The 23,719-nt window shown below is 44.2% G+C and overlaps 1 protein-coding gene across 1 annotated transcript; it reads left to right on the forward strand.

The window, feature by feature from the left end:
- Window positions 1-99: 99 nt before the first annotated feature.
- scarf2 (scavenger receptor class F, member 2) lies at window positions 100-21,761 on the forward strand. Its single transcript, XM_086112007.1, has 11 exons — window positions 100-634; window positions 4,489-4,547; window positions 5,068-5,169; window positions 5,811-6,330; window positions 7,854-8,072; window positions 9,121-9,249; window positions 9,723-9,826; window positions 11,318-11,432; window positions 11,714-11,811; window positions 16,600-16,755; window positions 17,673-21,761. Exons 1-11 carry the CDS (start codon window positions 525-527, stop codon window positions 18,866-18,868), a joined length of 2,808 nt encoding a protein of 935 aa, XP_085968133.1. The 5' UTR covers window positions 100-524; the 3' UTR covers window positions 18,869-21,761.
- The last annotated feature ends 1,958 nt before the right edge of the window (window positions 21,762-23,719 follow it).

Below are 23,719 nucleotides of genomic sequence, written 5' to 3' on the forward strand. Positions count from 1 at the left end.
GAATTTAGGAGTCACATGTTGCAGTTTGGCGTGCATAAGTTAGAGGGCAGACCCCGTGGCGCGCACGCTATGTAAATTTGGTGGCGCACACACAGCCAAAGACAGAGTAACAAATCAGGAATTTCCCTCCTTGCCACTCCTGAGAGCGCAAGAGAGGACAAACGTGAAGTGGTTCTCCTCAGAGAGACACGAACAGCCATCGCGGGACGTTCTACTTTTTGTACTTTTCCACCGCGGTTCATCGTCAGCGAAGTTGTATTTTCTTTCCTCACGAGTTTTGCACGCCGCCCTCAACTTAGGAGAGCGTTTCATGGAAGTAACGGTGCGGCATGCGAGGACGACTTTAGTGAGGGGAACGGCCGTGTTTGATTTTTGCCAAGCTTGGAGTCGCAGTGGATTGTCGTAGGAGTTTTTAACGGCTCGTCTGGAGAGAGATTTGGATTAAGTGCGCAAAAGCAAAGCTTGTGTGTGGAATAATTAAAAAAACAAAAAAAGGCGTCTAGAAGGATGCTGCTGCTTGTACGATGGAAGTGAAGAACTTTATTGCTTTTGCGGCGCTGGTTTGTCTCCTTCTGAGCTTCGCTGAGAGCCAAAAACTGCGTCCCAAAGGCAGAAATGTGTGCAAAGCAACCGGGTAAGAGCATCGCATGAACTTTTAATGCTTGTTGAAGAAACGCAACTCGTCTTTTTTGATGTTTCTCTTCATTTGTCTCTACATTCCGTCCCTGTTCAAATCAACGATATGTTGCAATGACATTGAACACGAACAATTTCCACAATAAGTGAAATCTGAGCGTATGTACTTTGTGGCCCAAATGGCCTTTTTGGCTGCAATGGCGTCACCAACGCGAACTTTAGTTTTAGTTGCGAAATTCGCTTGTTGTAAACCAGGGAGAGCCAGCGACACTTTTATTCCTTGCATATATTCAAAGAGCTTCATTTCGAGCACTTTTTTTCCACGGTTCAGTTCATCGCTGCTGCAGGAGGAGGAGTCGGCGGGACAGATGTGTGCATCCGTGTGTAGCAGTCTTAGCATTGTACTACAGGGGGCGCTGTTGTCAACGCACAGACCTTACAATGTATTGCAGATAGATAGATAGATAGATAGATAGATAGATAGATAGATAGATAGATAGATAGATAGATAGATAGATAGCGCTCGCTAAGTATATAGGTAGTGCTAGCTAACGCTAAGTATATAGGTAGCGGCTAGCTAGGTACTGTATATAGATATAGATAGCCAGCTACTGATCGAGACAGATGGATAGATTCCTACACTTCATCCGTTAAGGTTAAGGCTGGAGTTAATTCAAGCTAATTAACTAAGTACTGAGTGTGAGATGTGCAGAACACCCTGGACTGGTTGCCAGTCATTGCCGCGCCATGTAAAGGATACAGACAAGCAATCCTATTCACACCTCTGGACAATTTTGAGTTTCCAATGTCTCCTTACATACATGTTTATGGAAAATGGGAGGAATGTGGAGAACATACAAATTCCACACAGCAAAGTCAGAGCCAAGATTTGAACCGAGACCTCCTCGGAACGATGAGACAGATGTGCTAAACTATGAGACAGATGTGCTAGAGGCCACCTCATTCTTATTATTCTTGCAGAGCAAGATGAAGCCTCAGCAAGTTCCCCAGTCATGTCATTTTGGAAGGGAACAAGTACAGCGTATATATTTGCTACCTTTGAAACATTTCCGGTTGTTGCAATGATGCCAATAACTCTGACATCTCTTCAAACTCATTCACGAAACATTTAAACACATGTGGGCAACAGTGGAGGAAAAGTATTTCACAAAATATTTAAACACGTGTGGGCAATAGTAGATGAAAAGTATTGTAAAAACAATACTGCTGTTTAATGACATGAAAATTCGTTGCGGTATCACCAAGGCTGACTTTATGGCCCGCATATTTTAGTCATCACTATTTTGAGTTGCTTTGTATATGTTTTCAGCGCAGGCCTGAAAACATCATTTCTCTTTTGTTTGTCATCTTCCCACTTCATTCTATAGCCAACAATCACTGCGCCCGCCACTCACCACGACCTTATTCTTCCCACTGCACTCATTACATTATGTACTTTATTTGCTCTAGCCACAGTCAAATGAATGGGGGGAAGCATCTAAGCGTTTATCATCACATGACAGCCTTTCCAAGGACGTCTTTGCGTCCCAAAGTCAACTGTTGAATGTCAGTGATGCCTTCAGCACTCGCTATATTCTCGTATTCGATATGAGGAACGCTTGTGATGAGTGAAAAACTCATACAGGAAAAGCGGTTTGTTTTTTAAATCACTAAAACAGCCAACAAGGGTGTTTTATTTGAACAAATTGTCTTTTCGCTCTGGACCAGGGGGAAAAAATCATAAATCATCATTGACAGCATATTTTTCCACCAAACAATACAGCCTGTCTGGTGCATTCCACAACAGCAGGGGGCGATAAAATTGCTAAACATCACCATGAGGGATGTAATTTCTATCAAAGTGATATATAACAACATGGAATGGCGGAGAAGTGGAGTCCTCCGGAGAGATTACTTCAGAATACCTTGAACGTATAGCTTTCCAAACACAATTATAGTATTACATACCACACGCAGTAGACTAAAGTACCCAAGCCCAAACAGAACTGCCTGATTTTGTGATTGAATTGTAATGACGTAGCAAGTCAAGTTATTCCAGCCCTGGAGGTGAAACTGCCTCGGCCATCGTTCTGAATTGGGCACTGGCATACCTGGCCCCAATGCAAGTTGCCTGTAACAAGAAAATTCCTGTGCCTCGTCGAGAACATCAGTCACGTATTCAAACATTAAAAACAGCACGGCTAGCCCTCACGGCTGGAATAATTAAAACAAGGGAAAAAAATAAATGAATAGGCAGAAGTTTTTGGGCCCAAGTTACCGGAAACTCAATTTCCAGTGACCTTTAAGGCAGTTTGTGGACAAAAGGCCGAAACTCAAATAAAAATATAAGTTCCTTTGTTTTTGTGGTCTTTTGAAACTGGACAAAGTGACTCCAAAGTGACTATTTTTATGCTGTAGCGGTGCTTGCGAACACACAATCTTCCCCCACGAGTGCTGACAGGGATTGGCGGTGTATTAAAAGGTCAACGAGGGTCAACTCTGTGCACATTGGCAGCAGTTTGTCATGATTCGGAGAGGCGCGGCTGCACAAAATAAGTGGAATCCCGCATCACGTGGAGTGAAGTCGGACACGCAAGGTTCCAAAAACTCCTCTTTCACTGCGAGGGAAAGCATGCGGAGGTTGATCTTTACCACGCACCGATTTGTCAGAATAAGAAAAAACAGCGTCACTCCCTGCACGCTGACTCTGAAGCGAGCTGCCATCTTCAAACACTTTGGGGGCAGCTGATGTGTTGCAGAGGCCCCGCAAAGGTCACGGTCGTGGGAGGAAGAGGAGACAAATTTGTCCTTTCCTGACAGAGCCCAAAAAAACAAAAAAACAAAAAAATGGCAGCAAACTGTTATATATTTAGACCCCTCGACTGTTTTCTCTCCAAAAGGCCCGGAAAGGCTTCAGAAGCTGATAAACGAGAAAAAAGAGAATTCCACTTGGGTGGGCTTTTTGAATGCACTGTGCTGGTGGAGAACCATATTCTAAAAAAAAAAAATTAACTCAGTAAGGGTCACTTTTTGGGGGGGGGGGGGGGGGGGGATATTCATTTTACCACAAAAGTGGGGTAAAAAAAGAAAACACATAAAAAGCCAAGAACAAAACAGGCCAATTATTGGGCTTGTTTTATGTGTTATTTATTTTGACCCAACGTTTGGGGTTCAATGAATAACCCCAAAAGTTGTCAGTCCCTCCATCCATCCATCCATTTTCCGAACCGCTCGATCCCCACTAGGGTCGCGGGGGGTGCTGGAGCCTATCCCAGCTGTCTTCGGGCAGTAGGCGGGGGACACCCTGAATCGGTTGCCAGCCAATCGCAGGGCACACAGAGACGAACAACCATCCACGCTCACATTCACACCTAGGGACAATTTAGAGCGTTCAATCAGCCTGCCATGCATGTTTTTGGAATGTGGGAGGAAACCGGAGTACCCGGAGAAAACCCACGCAGGCCCGGGGAGAACATGCAAACTCCACACAGGGAGGCCGGAGCCGGAATTGAACCCGGTACCTCTGCACTGTGAAGCCGACGTGCTAACCACTGGACTACCGGGCCGCCCCTTGTCAGTCCCTTTTTGACCCATATTGTTTTGTTTTTTTTGACCTAACTGTTTTTACAGTGCATGAGTCATCTAATTAGACCACCATGTGCACAGCATGTGCATCACAGTGACAATGCCTTGAAGGGTTTGATCTCCCCAGATGTGACCAAAAGACTTGGGTGCGGTTGCCGCCACTTTGAAATGTCTGCGTTGTTTCACAACAGGTGCCTCAGCACCCCACCCCGACGACCCGCACCCCCCTCCTCTCCTCTTATTTACACTTTGGGAATTCTTTTCCAGATCTCCGGGGTTGGTGTGCTGCAGCGGATGGGCTCAGCTAGGGGATGAATGCCTTACACGTACGTACCACGCAGCACAATTCATTCATAGCAGCGGTGTCCAAATATCAAAACATTTTTCATCAAATCAATTTGTATTGGTCATTTTGTTGCAACTGACGAAGAAACAAACTGGGCAAAAGAGCACTTTTTGGATCCAAGGTAAGTGGGCTGGTGCACGTGCCTGGTTGTCGGTCAATTTATGCTAAATAGTCAAACCGTATTTAAAGTTCGTGTCAAGTGAGAAATAAACAGGTCTTCTAAATTTACACCGCACCGAAGGGTGTTGCGAACGACCCTGCCAGATTTGAAGAAGAAAAAAAAAAATCATCAAGGGTATAAAATGAGGCTTACATCCCGCCGAAAAATGAATACCTCAACATCTCTGCATATCTGTCTCTCGCTTTATTATTAAAATATGCGTCGAGCCAATAAAAATGGGTTATAAATAACCCCCAGGCCCAGCCAAACTTTGGACACGTTTATGATTCATACAATGTGGAATTGTTGAATAACGCAGCCACTTCTTGTTCCCTCAAAGCACTCTGTGAAGGCAATTTCACCTGCAAGGAAAACGAGGTGTGTGTCAGACCTAACGAATGCCGCTGTCGCCATGGATACTTCGGAGCCAGCTGTGACACAAGTAAGGCATCGTGCACCTTACCTTTTTATCGTATCGCATCGCATCGTGCACATTACCTTAGCTTTGCCTTAGGAAAGTTTGTTTAGCTTAATGCTAACAAACAATGCAGAACGGCATAGAAAGGCTAATGAATAGCATTGCCGTCACTGTGCTGTAACACTTAAGCTACAGGTGTCAAACTTCGGTCTTTGGGAGCCGCCATCCTGCACGTTTTTCATCTCTCCCTGTTGCAGCACACCTGAGTCAAATGAACAGGATGGATAGCAGGCTTCTGCAGAGCTTGCTGACGAGCTGATCATTTGAATAAGGTGTGTTGCAAAAGGGCGAGATGGAAAACATGCAGGAAAACGCCCCTCGAGGGCCGGAGTTTGACACAAAGGGTATTTGAACATAAATGGCTCAGGAACTCATTGAGGCAGACAATATAGCAATACTCGCAGGCATATATTCTTTATCCTCTGCACAAAAAAAAGACTCATATTTCTGCAGCTGACTGTGTCTACTACGTACTGTGACGGGGGGCTGGAAGGGTTGGCATTTCCATTCATCGCAAAATGGAAAATCATTTATTAGTTTCTTCCTTTGCACAGAATTGTTACATTCAAATTGTCAACTGATGTCTCTGTTATGTCCCGAACCAGAGTGTCCCGCCCAGTTTTGGGGCCCTGACTGCAAGGGTAAATGCAACTGTCACCCCAACGGCCAGTGCGACGACTTGACGGGCAAGTGCACGTGCAACCACAATCGTTGGGGGCCCAACTGCGAGAACTCCTGCATGTGCCAAAAGGGCAAATGCGACCAGGACACGGGCTTCTGCACGTGTCACCCGGGGGTCTGGGGCCCTCAGTGCAACAACAACTGCTACTGCAGCGTCAACTCCATGTGCGACCCGATGACGGGACGCTGCCTGTGCAGCCCCGGCTGGACGGGGAGAAACTGCGCCATCCAGTGTAACTGCAACAACTCGCCATGCGACCAGTTCACTCAGCGCTGCCACTGCCGAGATAGGATGTGGGGCCCCAGGTGCGACCGATACTGCCAGTGCGTCCACGGCAAGTGCAACCAGGCGGACGGCTCGTGTACCTGCACGCCGGGCTACCGTGGGAAGTTTTGCAGAGAGCCGTGCCCTGCTGGGTTCTACGGGCAGAACTGCAGGAACAAGTGAGGAACAATTTGAGTCAAAATGACCTTCTTAAGGGCGGCACGGTGGATTAGCTGGATAGCACGTCCGCTTCACGGTGCAGAGGCGCAGGGTTCGATTCCGGCTCTGGTCTTCCCATGTGGAGTTTGCATGTTCTCCCCGGGCCTGCGTGGGTTTTCTCCGGGTACTCCGGTTTCCTCCGACATTCCAAAAATATGCATGGCAGGCTGATTAAACACTCGAAATTGTCCCTAGGCGTGAGTGTGAACGCGGATGGTTGTTCGTCTCTGTGTGCGCCCTGCGATTGGCTGGCCACCGGTTCAGGGTGTCACCGCCTACTGCCCGCAGATAGCTGGGACGGGTTCCAGCAAGCCTGCAACCCTCATGAGGATAAGCTAATTAGAAAATGGATGGATGGATAGTTTATTGCAAAATCATTTTTTCTCCATAAGGCTTCCCTAATCTTTGTTACATGAAGTGTATACAATGTAAAAAAAATTTTTTTTAAGCCTTTAAATGAGTTCATAAAAAGAGAAATGTAAATGCTTATACGTTTAGGATGTACAACCGCCACGGTTTTACATAGTAAACCAACATTCCTCCATTCTGAGGTTGATCATTTTTAGCAACATCAAAACATAGACCATAGCAAGAAAGGGGGGAAAAAAATTCGGTGTAGTTCAAATTCAGTTCAGTGTAGCAAGTCGGCAGTCGAGATAAATTTAGTGTTTGCCTCGCTAAGAGCCTTTATAAGACTCCTAAATTATACACTACATTAAAAAAAAAAACAGCCCTGGGCAGTGTGAAATTGGTTGTATTATTTCAAAACAAAGTAAAGCAATCCAATTACAGTTGCGTGCACAGTGGCCGGAGCAATGATTATAATTAAACATTTTCCATATTCTAAAAAGCATCGGCTCAGTAGCACGGATACCACAGAAGGTCGTAATAAAGAGAACAATGTAAAGTCAAAAAAATAAAATAAAAAATCTAAAAATAGGTTGCAGTGTGAATGCGGAGAAGCTCATATTGGCAGTAGCGAGGTGAAACGTAAAACAGACGTGAGTAATGAAAAGAACAATTTGAAAATAGACGTGTCATTGAAAAAATAGATAGTAGTCCAAATCCTGTTAAATGGCAGCAGCCAAGATGCTCAATCAAGGGCAGGAAACTGTGCTGTTGCACAGATGCTAACCGTTCACTTAGCTTATATGCTGCATGATTGTTTGGCAGTTTTATAGTTTCAATACGATGTGATGATGCACGCCGCTGCTGATAACCCTTAAAACGGACTTCCCGGAGCAGCTATAAAGATTTGCGTATTGGCGTTCACATTAACCATAACCATGAAGCCGAGACATTTAAGTGACTGACCTTTTGTAGACCGCGCACCTCATACGATGCAGATGCTACAAACCGAAAAGAATCAAGTGACAATTCAATGTTATTCGCCTCATTTAACGATCATCGGGGCAACCCTGCATCATTCCAACTTCCTCACAGAGGAGGAAATCAATTTGAGAAACTGACCTTTGTTCCTCAGGTGTGGCCACTGCAAGGGCCAGCAGCCATGTAAGGTGACGGAGGGACGCTGCGTCACGTGCGACAGAGGCTGGAACGGGACACGCTGCGACCAGCTCTGCTCCAAAGGCTTCTTCGGGGAAAACTGCCAGGAAGTGTGTCCCACCTGTAAGGACGGCCATCACTGTGACCACATTCAGGGCAAGTGTTCGCACTGTAACCCTGGCTGGATTGGGGACAGGTAAGAAAACGTATATTCATGTTCTCATTTTTGCGGCGAAAGTTTGCGGTTTTCAAACTTTTCGCAAGATGTGAATGTGGCCTCACTTCGCCTATCCCGCCCTCGCCTCGAGTCTCCGAACAAAGCCGCCTTCCTCACTTGTGTGCATGAGACGTGCACCGTGCGCAAGGTACACTGTAGATAAAGCAAATGTTAGCCATTGCAGCTACGTCGATAGCATTAAAGTATTTCGTTCCTAAATATGTGAAAAGAAGACCTCAAACCCTCTGAATCACTGGATAACAGTCACTCGAACCATTGGTAGTGAATGGGACTCAGTGTCTAGGTGCCCACTTCACGGCACAGATGTGCTTACGCCATGTCGAGACTCTAGTGCACAACTGGACACGGGACCGAACTTGATTGGCCAAGATTAAAGTTGGCTTTGACCACGCCCACAGCGCCGCAGCCCTCTATCTTGCAGTTCAAAATTACCAATATCAGGTCTAACCCACCCTTGCGCAGAGGGTACACCATGTGCCACACCGGATTTACCCTGGTCATGAAAATAGAGGCCTAATTAAGTTAAAATATACATTTTTGATAATTATGGTAACAATGTTAGTTAGACCGACAAAGCTAGCAAGTTACTCCCAAACCATTTTTGCCGAGTTGTTTTTACTTATATCTTTCAGTTCTGTAGACTCTTATTTCTTTGTCACATTAGCAAAACTAAAAAATACTTAAAAATATTTTGTTGGATTGCCCATCTTCAAATGTTATCCGTTTTTTTTTTTTGCCTTGAAATTTTGAGTTCAGATATCTGTTTTTAAATGAAGGGCATTAAATCGTCACAAATACCAAATACCGGTACTCAAGTGAAGTCCAGATCCCTGAAATTTGTGCTTTAGTACAGTAGCACTTCCCACTACCGTTTAAACACATAACTGCAGTGACTTTAACGAGTAGCTGCATTAATTCTATTGTACACGCTGTGATAACACCTTGTGACTCATGCTGCTCTGCTCGGTAATGACCGCCGTGCTTGCATTCGTCTTTTGCGTGATAGGTGCGAGGTGCGCTGTCCCAACGGCACGTATGGAGATAATTGTGAGAACAACTGCAGTCACTGTTTCAACGGGAACTGTCACAGCGTCACCGGAGAGTGCCTGTGTGACCCGGGATTTTACGGAACCTAGTAAGTTGCAAGCATCGAAAAGAGTTTGTTTGACCCACAACATAACAGTGAGGCTTAAACATTTGAGAAGTGCCTACGTTAAAAACTAAATTGCTTGTCTTCGGTTGTCATCATTTCTTTCAAGGAATTGTTTTTTTTTTTTAATGTTTAGCTAAATTGTAGCTAGCTTGCTGTTAGCTGCCGTTAAAAACGTAAAGCGACACCCACAAGCCTGGAATCAACTCCGTATTCATTTTGGAGTTGAATCTCTATTCTGTATTGATTGGAAAAGACACATTGGAAGAAGGAAAAACAATGTTATCACAGGTGGGCCACTGCCTTTTACAAAGGAGTTTGCTTTTCAGACGGCAAATACAACAAAATAATAATAGACGCACGTGGAACACATAAACCCGTTTCCCCATTGTTGTGATTAAAAAGGACCTGAACTCGATGGAGTGAATATCAAACAGTTTGTGTTACGTCCTCTGCAGCTGCAATCTGACCTGTCAAGCCGGACAACATGGAGTGAACTGCAATCAAACTTGCTCCTGCCATAACAAGAACTGCGACCCAGTTTCTGGTGCCTGCTATCTCCGTAAGAAAATATGATTTGTTTCCCACTGCAAAAAGGGAGCGTGTGTTTTTGCCATTGAGACAAAAAGCACATTTTCTTCTTGGGATGTCCAAAGCGCCACAAGCCCCTCATTCTGACGGACTCTTAAGTGACTAACAGTTGGCTGTTCACACAGTACCAACAAACAACTTCTGCAGCCTTGCGTGTGTACTAGCGGGGGACTTTTACACAGCAAAAGCCTTGATAGCTTTTCCAGACTGGCGTCCCTGTGCGCTGCGTGTTCTTGGCACCGGTCAGAGCGATGGGAAGGAAAGGAAAGGGGGGTGAAAAAGGGGAAGAGGAAAGAAGAAGGATGAGCGGGCTGTTTCATAATTAGTCATGATGGCAGCAGTGTTGAAAAAGGCTCAAGTGTCGCGGCAGCGGCACGCTAGCTGTGATCCGCTCAGACCTGGTGATGCCCTCAAGCCACTTCCGGTCCTTTAATCCCCCGACGGTGAATAACTTGCGTGACCGCACGCCACAACAATTCATCTTATCTTTATGAGACACGTAACAGCCAAAGAGACAGCACACGTTACCGATGAAAGCCGCTATATGGAACTTGATCACAATGTGCTAGTGGAGTAGCATCTCTGCCATAACCGTGGCCCTGCAAATCTGTTACATTGCAGTACTTGTCCGACAAGTATTGTTTGAATGTGTTGGGAGAAGCCCGTTCCACAATTAAGCAACAATCAAACCTAAATAATTGATCAATCAATTATTTTCACGAGCCTAAAGATAAATATGCCCTGTTGTGTTAGCACTAGCATTAGGTGCTAATTGTACTAAAAAAAATTTGTCTGCAATGATTTTTTTAAAAGCCCATTATTTTGTAGATTAATCATGAAATTGTATAATCTTTGTTTTTTTTGTTTTTTTTTTTGTTTTTTACCTCTTTTCATTCCCAAGCAGAACATTATGTCAAATTGACAGTGCAGAAAATGCAGGAATAATTTCATTACAATTCAGTTCCTGGTTTGGTCTGTAACCTGTCAGAAAATCGGCAGAAATTTTGATAATTGTTCTCCAAAACAAAATCAGATGTTTGCAAATGTCGATGAAAAAAAAAACACAAAATCAGCACAATGCTTTCATGGACAACCACATACATTGTAGAATATTGACTGCCGAGAGGCTGGACTTTTGACAATTTTAAATTAAAATAACAAGTAATCGATGATGCAGAATTATCCCGCCGTTCATTTTTTACAGCGCTCGTTCTCAGCTGACTTTGGGGTACACATTGGAATGGGTCATACAGAAAAACAATCATTTACACTTACATTAACACCTTGGACAATTTAAAATCTTCAGTGGATCTTTGAGGGGATCTTGGAGGAAGTTTTGGAATAACCTCGGGCTCAGTGTGCTTCTGCTCTATGGTTTCAATTTCGAGTCATCATTTTTTTCTGTACCGCACCATCCAGAACTCTTTGCGTCTCTTTTTGGGGGTTTTTTTTCCTTTTGCAGAGCCTAACCAGCGGATGGGTGTGATCGCGGCCGGGACGCTCGTCTCCTTTTTGCTGATCGTCCTGCTCGCTGTGCTGTGCTGCTGCTGCCTCTGTCGGCACAAAGACGACCACAAGTGAGTGACGCTTAGGTCGTCTGACTCTCAGTAGCCCGTTATGGAAAAAAAAGAAATGGATGTGGGATTGTTCTTGTCTCACCAGGTAGCAGCTTATGAGGGGCTAAATACGTGTAAAGTGCAATGCAAGTGTTTTTCACGTGTCGATAATACTGCGTAGGAAGCAGTGTGAGCAAGCCTCGACACAGGGCCAAGTCGAATAAACCCTCTTTTAAATGATTCATTTAGATTTCCATGCTGTCATCCTACCTCAGATCTAACCCAGACAACTCTTCCAACAGCAAAAAAGCCAAGCGGATCCTGTGCGGACGATTTAGCCGAATCAGCACTAAACTTCCCCGTATTCCACTGAGGAGACAGAAACTGCCAAAAGTAGTTGGTAAGCCCCAAAACTTTCTTTCATATCCCACACTGAGCCGCCAGACGTTGCCTGTCTTTTTGCAACTATGCTTTCTGCTGCTAAAAAAAAAATAATGGATCGTTTTACTTTCTTCAAAACTGAAGACTTCAACAGTAGCAGAGTTTCATGTTGTTTTACTTTAGTCCTAAGGCATACAGTGGAAACAAACACAAAGAGTACTAGTTGACCTACAATTTAAAATAAAATAATCCTCAAGCCCCTCCCCCACTTAAAGTGTTACAGCAGTGCAGAATAAAATTACAGATAATAAAAATCTGAAATTAAAAAACGGTTCCAAAGATAAACACCATTCACAATACAAGTAAGTGCTCACCGATACTGAGTATAGATACTTTAAGCACTGAGATATAAAAATCCATTCAACACATCTTTCTGAAGCAGATGAAGATTCACCAAAGTGCCAAAATGTACACAGTACAACGCTGAGAAGCACTTCTCGGTGTAAATTTCTTTTTCTTTGCCTTAAGTATTGGTGGCTGGTATCGGCAGCCGCCACGAGTACCCAATATCTTAAAAAAATACAGATACCTGATATCGGTACTCGGCCATTGCTAATTCTAGCCAATTTTTTGATCAAATTCTTTTTTGTTGAAAAACCATCCAAATAGAGTTTTTGGGTAAGTTTTAGCATTCACATAGGTTTCATATCACTGGAGTCTCACTGCCGAACGTAACTTTAGGTCTCTATTTTTAGGAGGAAGAAACACCCAAAGAAAACACAAAACACAGACAGTGGGTTAATCGTCCGATGCAAGTTCACCTGAGATTTTACACATCGTCGCTGTGCAATAAACCGACGCCAAAGCAGACGTCGTGGCTTATGCCGCTTTTCAGTCTGAAGATCTTGCGCCATATCCTGGGATCGTTTGACTTCACAGCTTACACTGTAGTTGGAAATGCACATTTTCAACTGTAGACAATTACTGTATTGAACACCCTCCCACGTTACTAATTTACCTTAGCCGCTATGCACAATGGCTTCATTTTTCCTGTGCTCTATGTGACCTTAGTTTGTGTCTTGGCTGATGATGATTGAGAAGTCTGCTAACTGCCAGACAAATATGGGCTTTCAGTTCAAAGGAATGCGCCCATTTTAGAGCCCCTTATTGTTCTTGGCGCCCTCCGCCGGCCATGTGTTCGTGTATTTCCAGACCCAAACTGCCGCGTTTTTCTTTCCCCTCACGGTTTTTGTACCCCGCATCCGTAGTTCACCGAGCGAAGGGTTTCTCGCTCCGAGATGGAGCGCGTCTTATAAAAAGATGGCCGACGGTTGCAAAAGGTTGAGGCCTGCTGGTGCTGAGGGATGAGCCAACAAAGGCTGTAGTGTTTACGTGGACTACGCTGGTCCATGTGGAGGTCTCGTGGTCTGTGACGGATCCGTCTCCAACCTCATTCTCATATAGTCCAGCATGTCAAAAGATGCTGATCTGTTCAAACTCTAATGAGCAGTTGAGCTGTTCTTGTGTTGCGCCAGAGACAAATTTAGTTTACCACTGGATGACAATGAATGGTCTTCGTAGCTAAATAAGGTCATCAAAATATTAGAAAATACAAAGGGCGAAGCAGGAGGTTGTTTTTGGCTGTTAGTGTCTGTGAACAGAACCAGGCATTCTTATTGGAATTATTTGGAAAAACTCACCATCTCAACAATCAACAATTCTTATTTTGTCGCAAAATGTTGTCAAAAACCCCCAAAAAATAATAATGGCAAAAGAGGGCGGCCCTTCCCTGACTCTGGCCTACATTTGATACCGCAAAAACTCCAAGTGAGTGATGAAAGAGTTAAAAGACGATGACCTGGTTTCTTTTCCACGTCTGAGCAGCATGTGCTTCCTAAGTGATCCAGCTGATTATTTAAGCTCCAGTCTGACTCCATTGTGACCTTGTTCTGCGTCGAGACAGGCATGTCTTTGTCATCACAATGTTGGATATCAAAACGCTTGTTTTTAGAGGAGCGTGTCTCTCCCATATAAGTCAGGAAAAAGGAGAAGACCCAGTCCCTCGCTGAGTAATCTGTTTTCTACAGAAAAATGTTATCTACCGTTTACAGCGTAATTAAAGAAATATGCACGGTCTCCCTAAATGCTACCAAATGCAAAGATGATGGTTTACGTTTTGTTTTTTAAAAGACTTTATTGGGCTTCCTGGTTTGTCCTATGCATAATTCTGGGCCACAGAAACATGGCTGCCAGCATTTAGAAACTCATGACTGAGGCTATGCAGTCCTGCACACACACACACACACACACACACATTCCAGAGGGGGCCCGACAGGGGCTAGAAACAGGAAGTGGTCAAATTTACCCCAGCCCGTGTCAGAGCTGTGATTTATCCCCGCCAGGGCCAGTGGCAACAGATGTGGCAATATTGAATGAAATAGGAATAGGGAGGGAGGAAGGGCAGTGTTTGCTTACTTGCAAGGGGAACGCTAGAATGTGTCACCTAGCCCCCTGCTGGCATCACCAAACATGTGTAAGCGTTGCTTTTTGGCATTCCACTGGAAGCATATTCACCCCACGCCCTCCGCTTTCACGTCTGCGGAGCATTCCTCGCATCCTTTTGTGTCCAAATGTTTCCTCTCGGATAAGTGCGCATATGGAGCACCGCCCGTGTTTTTTTTTTCCCCCTTGGAGCTGGATTAATCCCTGGACACTTGACCGGCATCGCAGATGTGTACGTTTCTAAGAACATTCCTCTTCACATTCGGCCCTTTAATTGGCCACTAAACCGAGCCGAGAACATTCTCGCACCCTTAAGACGGACATTTACAGTACACTGGCGTCAACACTGAAGCGTTGCGATGTTGCCGTGTTCTATGAGGAATAAAATTTCGTGAGCTCTCCTTCCCCCACTCAGCAACTTTGTGGTTGAGCTCTGCAGCTGCGACGTGTCAGTAATGCCCCTTAGTGTGGCCAAGAATCCCAGCGGCATCCAGTCTGCCGAATAATGCTCCCCTCAGGAACCACGAGGTGTATGAGCTTATTTGAAGAGCAGCAGCATTCAATCATGTTGCAAATTGTCCATGGGTTGTCTTGTTGACTAACATGACTGCAGTGCTTGCATCGAGGGGGCTGCCCAGCATTCCTCAGCTCCTGCGGAAGGGCTACTAAGTGATGACCCTGAACAAGGAATTACTCACATTCATTCCCCTCGGCTCACAAATGAGTAAACAGAAAGTCATCGCAACACAAGCAAACACATTTTTGACATTCTTGTGTTGACTTAAGGCTAAAAAAAAAAGAGAGAAATGAAGAAAAAGAATGTCACCGTTTTTTGGGGAAGGAAACAATGACATTTGTTCCAAAAGTGGCACTTGCTCTAATTGATGTCTTGTCTCAATAGTGTAATAGAGCGACTTTGAAATTCCATTCAGTGAAAAAAATGTATGTAAATCTTGTAAATGTAGCCCTCTACAAAGAAATGTTGTGAACAATACTGCCAAATTTGAATGATTAAAAAAAAAAAAAAAACAATCGGCTTCAAAATTGCAATGAGAGGCACTAGCCATTAGCTAGCTCACAAGCTAGGTCACAAGCTAACACCCTCTCTGGGGGGGTCAATCAGCCAACAGACGGGCAGCGAGCTCCTCTCTTGGGAATTTAAAGAACACCACCGAGCTGGTCTGTAAATTGTGGCGTACAGGGAAGATGCCTTTTTTGAGTGGAGGCTCAGCTAGCTTGCTAACTGCGTATCGTAGTGGTACAAACAGGCCAAGTAATAACAACCAACTCGCATTTTTTTTTTTTGGATGGAGGAGGGCAAAATAACAAGGTGTAAAACAGATGAACCCTATTTCTCCACAGTACAGTACTACGTAGGGCTCAGTCTTAGCACGTTTTCAGCAGTTATCTTCGTAACGAATTGAGAAATAACTTTTGATATCATTTTGCATTGTCTTTAAAATTGAATCCCAGGAAACCGTTGATAATTATGGCCATTGTATTGCTAGTTTTCCATTGTTCCAGATCCAAAAGCGTAGACCTTATTAAGCTTCACCACAAACCCACACAAGCACTTGGAGAACATTCAAATCCACACGGGAAGTCCTGAGACGAGACTGTTCCATCGTGCTGAAGTCACATTATTACGTGACACTAAGACAACTAAGCGAAAGGACAGAGGCAGATTGGGGGGAGTCATGTTGAAAGCGCCTTCAAATGGTCATGCCAAGTCAGCACTCAGCACAGTTTTGACCTGAATTGAACTGAGACTACGCAGACTGCCAATGTATGGATGATTCATGAAAGCTGTTTGAACTCGTTTTTTGTTTTTTTTGGGCGACTTTAGGGGCGTATCTTTCCCGAAAATTGAGGTCAAAATTCAGACTTGTGTGACCTCACAAGGGGCTCAGCTTGATAAATTCCACAGTCAAGACACACATACACAATAAAAATGATATGTGGAGATGATATTTTCTTCAAAGAAGTAATGTATCCTTTGTTGTCTGCTACAAGTTGGAAGATGTCTTTGTGTTATTGGTGGCACTTGGTAACATTTCAGTCTCGCTGTTCTCTCCCAAGTAGCAGTCATCTGCCAACTTACTGATGGCATGTGGCATCAATCAATGTCAAGAAAACCACCAAACCCTGAAAATCACACTCGCTCTGTTAACTGACATGTAAAACCAATCCCAAGTCCATTTCCTACCACTCGGCAGCCGTTGGAAGAGCAGACTGTTGTTTTTGTAACATGGTACAATACCCTCTCGCTGACCTCTGGGCTTCTGCGTTTGTTTTGTGTTCTCAGTAGCCCACCACGACCCCGAGCACAACTTCAACTGCAGCTTCATCGAGCCCCCCTCAGTGGCCGAGCAGCCTTCCCCTTACTCCTGGTCCTCCCAGGAGTCCTTCTCGTCATGTGAGAGCGGCGACGAGAGCCCTGTGTACTGCGTGCCCCATGAAGGTTAGTCATTGCGGGGAACAATTAAACGCATTGGTTATCCGCACCGACACACACAAATACATGCCCAATGTGTTGTTGGCATGAGAGGCGTCTTCCCTCTCTCTCTCTCTCACACACACACACACACACACACACAAACACACGCTGCTGACTCACAAGATTTGCGAAGATCCCCCCCTGATGCAGTGACTCACTCACTTCTGCAAAACTCATTATGTGAGCCGTGCCTCTCATCATGTGCCATCTGTGTCTTTGAGAGCAAGACGAGTCTAAACAGGAAATAGTATGGTCAAGTCAGCATATGGCTGAAATCCAAAGAGCACTTCTTGATTTTTGGTGGAGGGGGGTGGGGGGGAAAGCACTTTCCATGGCTTTCTATGCAGGAAGTGCTGGATTTGTTGGATTTAGCGTGCTCAAGTTTTCTTATTCTTTCCAACATAAAGGTTTGATGAAGAATTAGAAGATGGATCATATCTACCAGGTCAAAATGGGAATATCTTAAAACAGGATTCACCAAATCCAAATAAAACATTTAGTTCCTCCCATAGAATCTAAATTTATTCGAGACATGTATTCCCATTACATTGTCATATACTGTATGTAACAATTAATTAAGAAGAACATTACTACTTCAGGTAAGGCCATGACTTGATGAGCACTAATGGCCTTATCATTGCTTTTTTTTTGCTCATGATCAAGCCTTTTTATTTGATTTAGATGGGATTCAATCCCGTGAAAAAAAATACGCTCCCTTAATTTAAAAATAACCATCAAAATCAGACATTGCTGGCATCTCAAAGGAGCACGCTCAAGTCACCAAATCCACTCCGGAATTCTCTCTGAAATCACATCATGTCGTAGAATCTCATCACCGCTGTGTTTGATCAGCAATGCAAATTCCTGTTGTTGTGCGGCAGAATCTGCGAACGAAAGCAAGGAGAAGCGCAGCCACAGTCCAGAAACTGAGAAGCCAGAAGCTGCCCCCATTGATGAGGATGGAGGAGAGCACACCTCCCTAAAGGATTCCGGTGTCAGTAAACCAGACGGCGGTGATCAACCCGCGACAAAGTCCTCGGACAGCGAAGGCTCAACCAGCGGTTCAGAGTACGCGGCCGCAACCCTTTACGCCCGTATCGCCCGCCTCTCCAAGCAGTCCAAGGAGGATGAAAATAGCGGCAGAGACGGAGACTTACCAAACCCGGAGTACAAACGCAACGGAAAACCACCACCGTCACCCGGTAGGCCCAAGCCACGACCGCCAGACCCATCAACCAAGCCAAAGGTATCGTGGATCCACGGAGGCACTCCCCAGCCGGACCAGCAAGGGCAGGGGGCCGCGAAAGCACCCGCCGTTCCGAAAGAGAAAAAGCGTAGCTCCAGTGATGTCTCAGCCAAGAGTGAGAAGAGCGCTGATCAGCAAAAGAAACAAGAAGGTGACACCAACGGCTCGCCTGGTAAACGCAAACCTTTGCCAGGCAAGAGGTCTCGGGATGAGCACAGCAGTCCCAGTCACATGGAGCACATCAACGGCGTGGTCCAGAACGCCCTCAGGAAGATCAGTAGCTTCCACAGTTCTTCATCTGAGAAGAAGAGTGCCGACACCTCCAAAGAGAACCCCAAGGAACCCCCTAAAAGCCCGAAGGTCATCCATCCCCACATGAACTCTGAGGCCGCCACCCTTTTGGCTGCTCAGCTCAAGGAGAAAACCCAAAGCATCAACAGGAACGAAGGGACGGGCCTGACCAAGACCAATGGACTATCGACGCCCAAGGGAACCCGGGAGAGGCCCACTCCTCCGCAGAAGGCCAAGAGGACCCCTTCCACCAGCTTGAGCCAGCAGGGCTCCACTAAGCCACTGCTTCCCACCTCCAGCAGCCTCCAAAAGATGGTGGCGCCCATCACCACTGACCACGGGACCCCTGAAGCCAAGAGCCCGGAAAAGCAGGACTTGAACGGCTCGAGGACGGGGGACCTGGCGGCGGATGTTGCACCCAAGAAGACTCCCATTAAAAAGCCACCGAGGAAGAAAGGCAAGGAGGCTACTCTGGAGACGCCGGAGAGCAAAACACCACAGCAAAAGACAGCTATCATGCCACCCCAGATAGTCAAGTAAGTGTGATTCTTCCACAAATTGGCAGCGTTTGTCTGCAAAGAGACAAAGAGACTAAACGTGGATTTGTTTGAAACTGACATCGGGGCCTACCAAGAACAAAGCAAGTTTTAAACCAAAGATTGTCAGACAGTGTATCATATTTGCATGCACCTCATCATCTGTATCACTTTCAAACAACAACCTGTGGCTAATGCTGCATTCAAGACAACTGGGAACTTGGTCCGACCTTATTCTTAGCCTAGTCAAACCCCCACAAAAAAAAACAAAGCTGCCGACTCTAATCAACTACTTTTTTATGTCTCGGATTACGACCGAAAATCGGTTCTCGACCAAACTGAGCACACTTGAATGCGCCATTTGACTCCTCTCGCCTTCCTTACATGAGGAAGTGACGCTTCCTCGTGTAGCGTTCCTTTGTGAGCAGACGTGTTCAATAAAGATATTTTTTTATTATTTTTTCGAACAAATCGGTTTTCGAACAGCCTTCTGGAATGGATTATGGTCGAAAACCGAGGTATGAGGTATCTTATGTTGAGAGGGAAGAAATTTCATCTGTGCTGTATGTTACACATACAGTACATTTGACAATAAAGTTTATCCAATCCAATGAATGTACTTTGTAGTATGGGGGGGTGCAAATTTTCACTGAAAGACGATTCAATACGTATCTCGATACGCGAGGTGCGATACGCTTCAAGGACGGATTGATTTCAAAGTGGGTTTAATTCGTCCAGCGGGATTATGATTCCATTCGATATGGTACGAATCAGTTCGAGAGGGTATAATACAATGAGTTTCTTGTCATTTTACGTATGGATTAACTTGTCAGTTCTGTGGGTGATTCTCTCGGATCAAACTCGTCTCTGCACAGCTTTTCAACAGACAAGACGATGTGAGCTATCTTGTCGGGATACATCACGTTCCCCTAAAACTCAAATTATTATCTGTCACACTTTTCCAGTTTGAAGTTGTCGAAATGTGTGACTTCCTAGTTGTCCAGAATGGAGCATTAGTCTCGAAATTTACAAGTATTGAGCATACTGGTTCCTTTGAAGATTACAAACTATTCTCATATTTCTATGGACCAGCAAACACGATTAAAAAACACGAAACTTTTTTTTTAACCTGTTGTAGCCAACTCAATGATACTTTACAAATGGGGTCAGTAAAGTTTACCAAAAAAAAAAGCTAAGACGTAGATTTGTGTTCTTGTCGGGAATTTACAGACATGTTTGCCGTCCAGACGCTCCTGACCTATATACAGAAAGTCTGTTTGCTTTCTTGTGATGTATAGTGTTTCACTTGTTCCGAACTGTGAAAACAAATCCAACCACGTAGAAAAAAGCTCCAAGTTTACAAAGTCGTCAGCAGATTCAGAGCAGATTTTCTCCATTTGGAGTGTCTGGACCAGCACCAAATCACCAAAATGTTGCTCTCGGGTCAGAAATCAACATAGTAAGCTGAAATCCCAAGCCACCGGATGGGCTGCGTGAACTTTTCATCATGCTTATAAAACACTTGAAAGCGTCCATTTTCCAAACCGCAGTCATCTGGAGTTGGCGCAAGCTGCGTTTAATAAAACAAACCCACAGTCTAATGTTTTGTCTACCAACGCATGTGTCAAGTTACGACTGTTCTCTCGAAAACAGATCAATGAATGTGATCGGAACCCTTTGTGTTGTCTGTTGGTGTCATCACGTTATAATAAAGACCAAAAAAAAAAGGTTTTGGCTGTAAAAATCATGCTGCCATTGAATGCTGAAGAAACAAGCTGCTTTTTAGGATGAAACTTAACGTAGCGTGTCGGAATGTGCCTCGACTGTGGATCAGTTTAAGCAAAAATAGCTTTTTAGCTAGCCTCCATTGCGATAGTAGCTTGTTAGCTAGTTTTGCTAGTTAGCTTGTTTGTGTGCAACAGGTGAAGCAAAAGGTGGAAGCAAAAGGTGGAATCACAGGTACTCAAACTGGAAGGATTCGTGTGTTGTTGTTATTTTTTTTTTCCAAGAGGAATCGGTTCTTTGTTCAGGGTGTTGGCTAGCTACGTTGAAAGTTTGTCTTTTTAAAAGGTACAAATTCACATGTTACTTTTTGCGGCTTTTCCAACATGGATACATTGTGTACTTTTTACTTGTTATCTTTGTAAGCTGTGCTTATATGAACCTCTGTGTTTTTGTTTTATTTTTATCTGTGTCAATGAACTGGCTTTCATGTTGTATGTCACGAAGGAGGATGAGGTCCACGCTGGAAAGAAAAATTGTGAAATGACGAGAAAAAGTAGTCTGTGCGTATTCCTACAATGCTTCTCGTTGACAAAGGTCAAAAAAGGGGTGATGTCAGTTTAGTTCTTTCTCAGGAATGCGCAAACGTTTGCACAATCACATTTCATTGTTTGGCAAACTTAAAAGCAACATTGTGTCACAATTTCAAACAGTTCCTCGATGTTTTTAAAAATGGGGCAAATGTTCATCGGAAGCTAATGTGAGCTGATCTGGGCGTCCATCCAGCTCCGCTTACACTATGCCTTTGTACTGTTTGACCACTCTGCGTCCAGACTGCAAATGAACATCGCTTCACCGAAGCCTCAACCAATTCATAATTCAAGCATGACCTAATCCTCCTTCGTACTATGTTGCTTTTTTTTTTTTAAATACAGTGTTGTTCTCTATTGATGTTATTGTTTGTGGAACACTTAACTGCATGATGCAGAGTATAATTACATGGCATTAACAGCTGCACAGGAAAACTGTAACCCCCAACCTGTCCTTTTCCATACAACGAACTCATTACGGAAATGATTGTACCATACGATGAGATGATACCACTGACCTGACCCTCACCATTGCATACTTAAAACCATGACGTGTAATAATGAAGTGGCAATTTTTCAATTTGACTGGCCCCTGCCTGTTTTTTATTTATTTATTTTTTTGACAGGTTTGCATTTGTATACGGAAGGGCTTCAAATGCTTCAACACGGTTACCGGCTCTAAAGTGTGTGTCTGTGTGTGTGTCTGTGTGTGTGTGTGTGTGTGTGTGTGTGTGTGTGTGTGTGTGTGTGTGTGTGTGTGTGTGCGTGCATGTGTGCGTCCTTTGTGGTTTGTTTTTAAGCATACAGTATTTGTGTATGGTCAATAAGTTGATGTTCTCATTTACTTACCTGAAAGAAAAAAAAAAGAAAAAGCGATACAATGTCACAATTGTGAAAGTAACTGTAGCTTTATGTAGGGCACAGAAAAAAAATTGATAACTTGTACGAGGTCACAGTTACACGACATTGTAGTGGTCAACCAACTCAACACTTTTGCTTGCAGTATTATGATTGACTGACAAAAGTCAGTCAATTATAAATCAAATTATCACAGTAATGCAAATAAATCTGTGGCTTCATCATTTCAGCTTCCCGTGTGTCATGGAACAATGGTATATAATCATGTGGACGGCACTTCTTTAGCACTGAACTAATATCTACACTATATAAAAACACACGATACAAAAAAACTATTTAAATAAATAAATAATTACATAATCAATCGCAATATTGAGAAAAATCAACCGCAATTAGACAATGTTCCCCCGTATCGTTCAGCCTGAATGGAAAACTATTGAAAAAAACAGAAAAGGTATTCTTGACACGGTTCGGGAAACCAATCAATGATGATGTTTGGGTCCCACAAACATAGACAAGGATAAAAATGTGAAGCAAAAATATTAATTTATACAAAGTTGGAGAACCGACAAAGTACAAACAATGGTCGCAGGCAAAAAATAAATAAAAAGCCAGGGAAACCCGGCATAAACAATAAGCACTTGCAAAAGGCGAGGTAAAAATGAAACCCGAAAATACTAGAAATGAAATAGCAAGAGAATTCAATCAGGCGAAAACAAAACTGAAAGATACAGACACAGAAAATACTCACAAAACGAGATCAATACGGACAGGGGGAATTGTGAGCATGGACAAGAGGCCTCGAGAACAACACTTGAACCATAATTCAGCGATTGTAACAATGGACAGGTGCGCCGCTGGATGGAACGCCCTCCACTCCAGCCGGAAATGAAACAAAACAAAAAAATAGGCCAGACCGTGACGAATCTTCCATAAAAATCAAACCAGATCCATAATTACTTTAAGTACAGAACTTTGTATGCATCCGTGGTCGTTTTTCAAGTGCTCGACATATCAACGTTGAGTTAAGAGATTATTATAAATACGATGATTATGATAGAAAAATAGAGAAAAACATTGAAGCAGCAAAATTCTATTTTGTGTTAAGGTTTCAAAGAATGCCTGTTGATTTAGTTTCTCATCATCAGATAATTTATTGTGGCCTTCTCATGGTGACCCACATTCAGCTTTGAGACCTCTATTATTCCAAACAACACTCAGCTAGAACATCTGTGCAGTGGCGGGGGGGGGGGGGGGGGGGGGGTGGAGTACATATTGAGTCATCAGCCAATAAACGTCCGATTGTCTTTTTATCCTTGATATGTGACCCTTTCCTGTGGGTCCGGGCCACGGGGTCCCGGGGTCGACGGCAGCCCCTTCAAAGAGGCCAAGGAAATCAGGGGACTGTTAGTTTGGATCACACCCGAATGGGGGACAAGAGCTGCTTTCAGAGTGGAAACAGTGGAACGTCTGTAACGGGTCGCAATCACGCGCTGCATGTATGTCCCGCTTAGAGCGGCACCGCCAAGGCTGCAAAGACACTGAAGGAAAAATGATGCACATACGAATGGATGGAGAGGTCATGTGCTTGGTAATTGGAGCCGGAAGGAAAAGCAGTTTTGTTTTCCCTTTATTTCTAATTTTTGGGGGTGATTGAATGCATGGATGTAAGCACATTTGATCAC

The sequence above is a fragment of the Hippocampus guttulatus genome, chromosome 5, assembly GCF_054856545.1.
Source record: "Hippocampus guttulatus isolate MCC_2025c chromosome 5, RoL_Hgut_1.0, whole genome shotgun sequence".
In the NCBI taxonomy this organism is placed as follows: Eukaryota; Metazoa; Chordata; class Actinopteri; order Syngnathiformes; family Syngnathidae; genus Hippocampus; species Hippocampus guttulatus.

Coding starts and splice junctions, on each gene's coding strand:
- scarf2 (XM_086112007.1), top strand. CDS start 525: ATGGAAGTGAAGAACTTTATTGCTTTTGCGGCGCTGGTTTGTCTCCTT. Junction 5,170..5,810: donor CGGAGCCAGCTGTGACACAA/GTAAGGCATCGT, acceptor GTCCCGAACCAG/AGTGTCCCGCCCAGTTTTGG. Junction 6,331..7,853: donor GGGCAGAACTGCAGGAACAA/GTGAGGAACAAT, acceptor TTTGTTCCTCAG/GTGTGGCCACTGCAAGGGCC.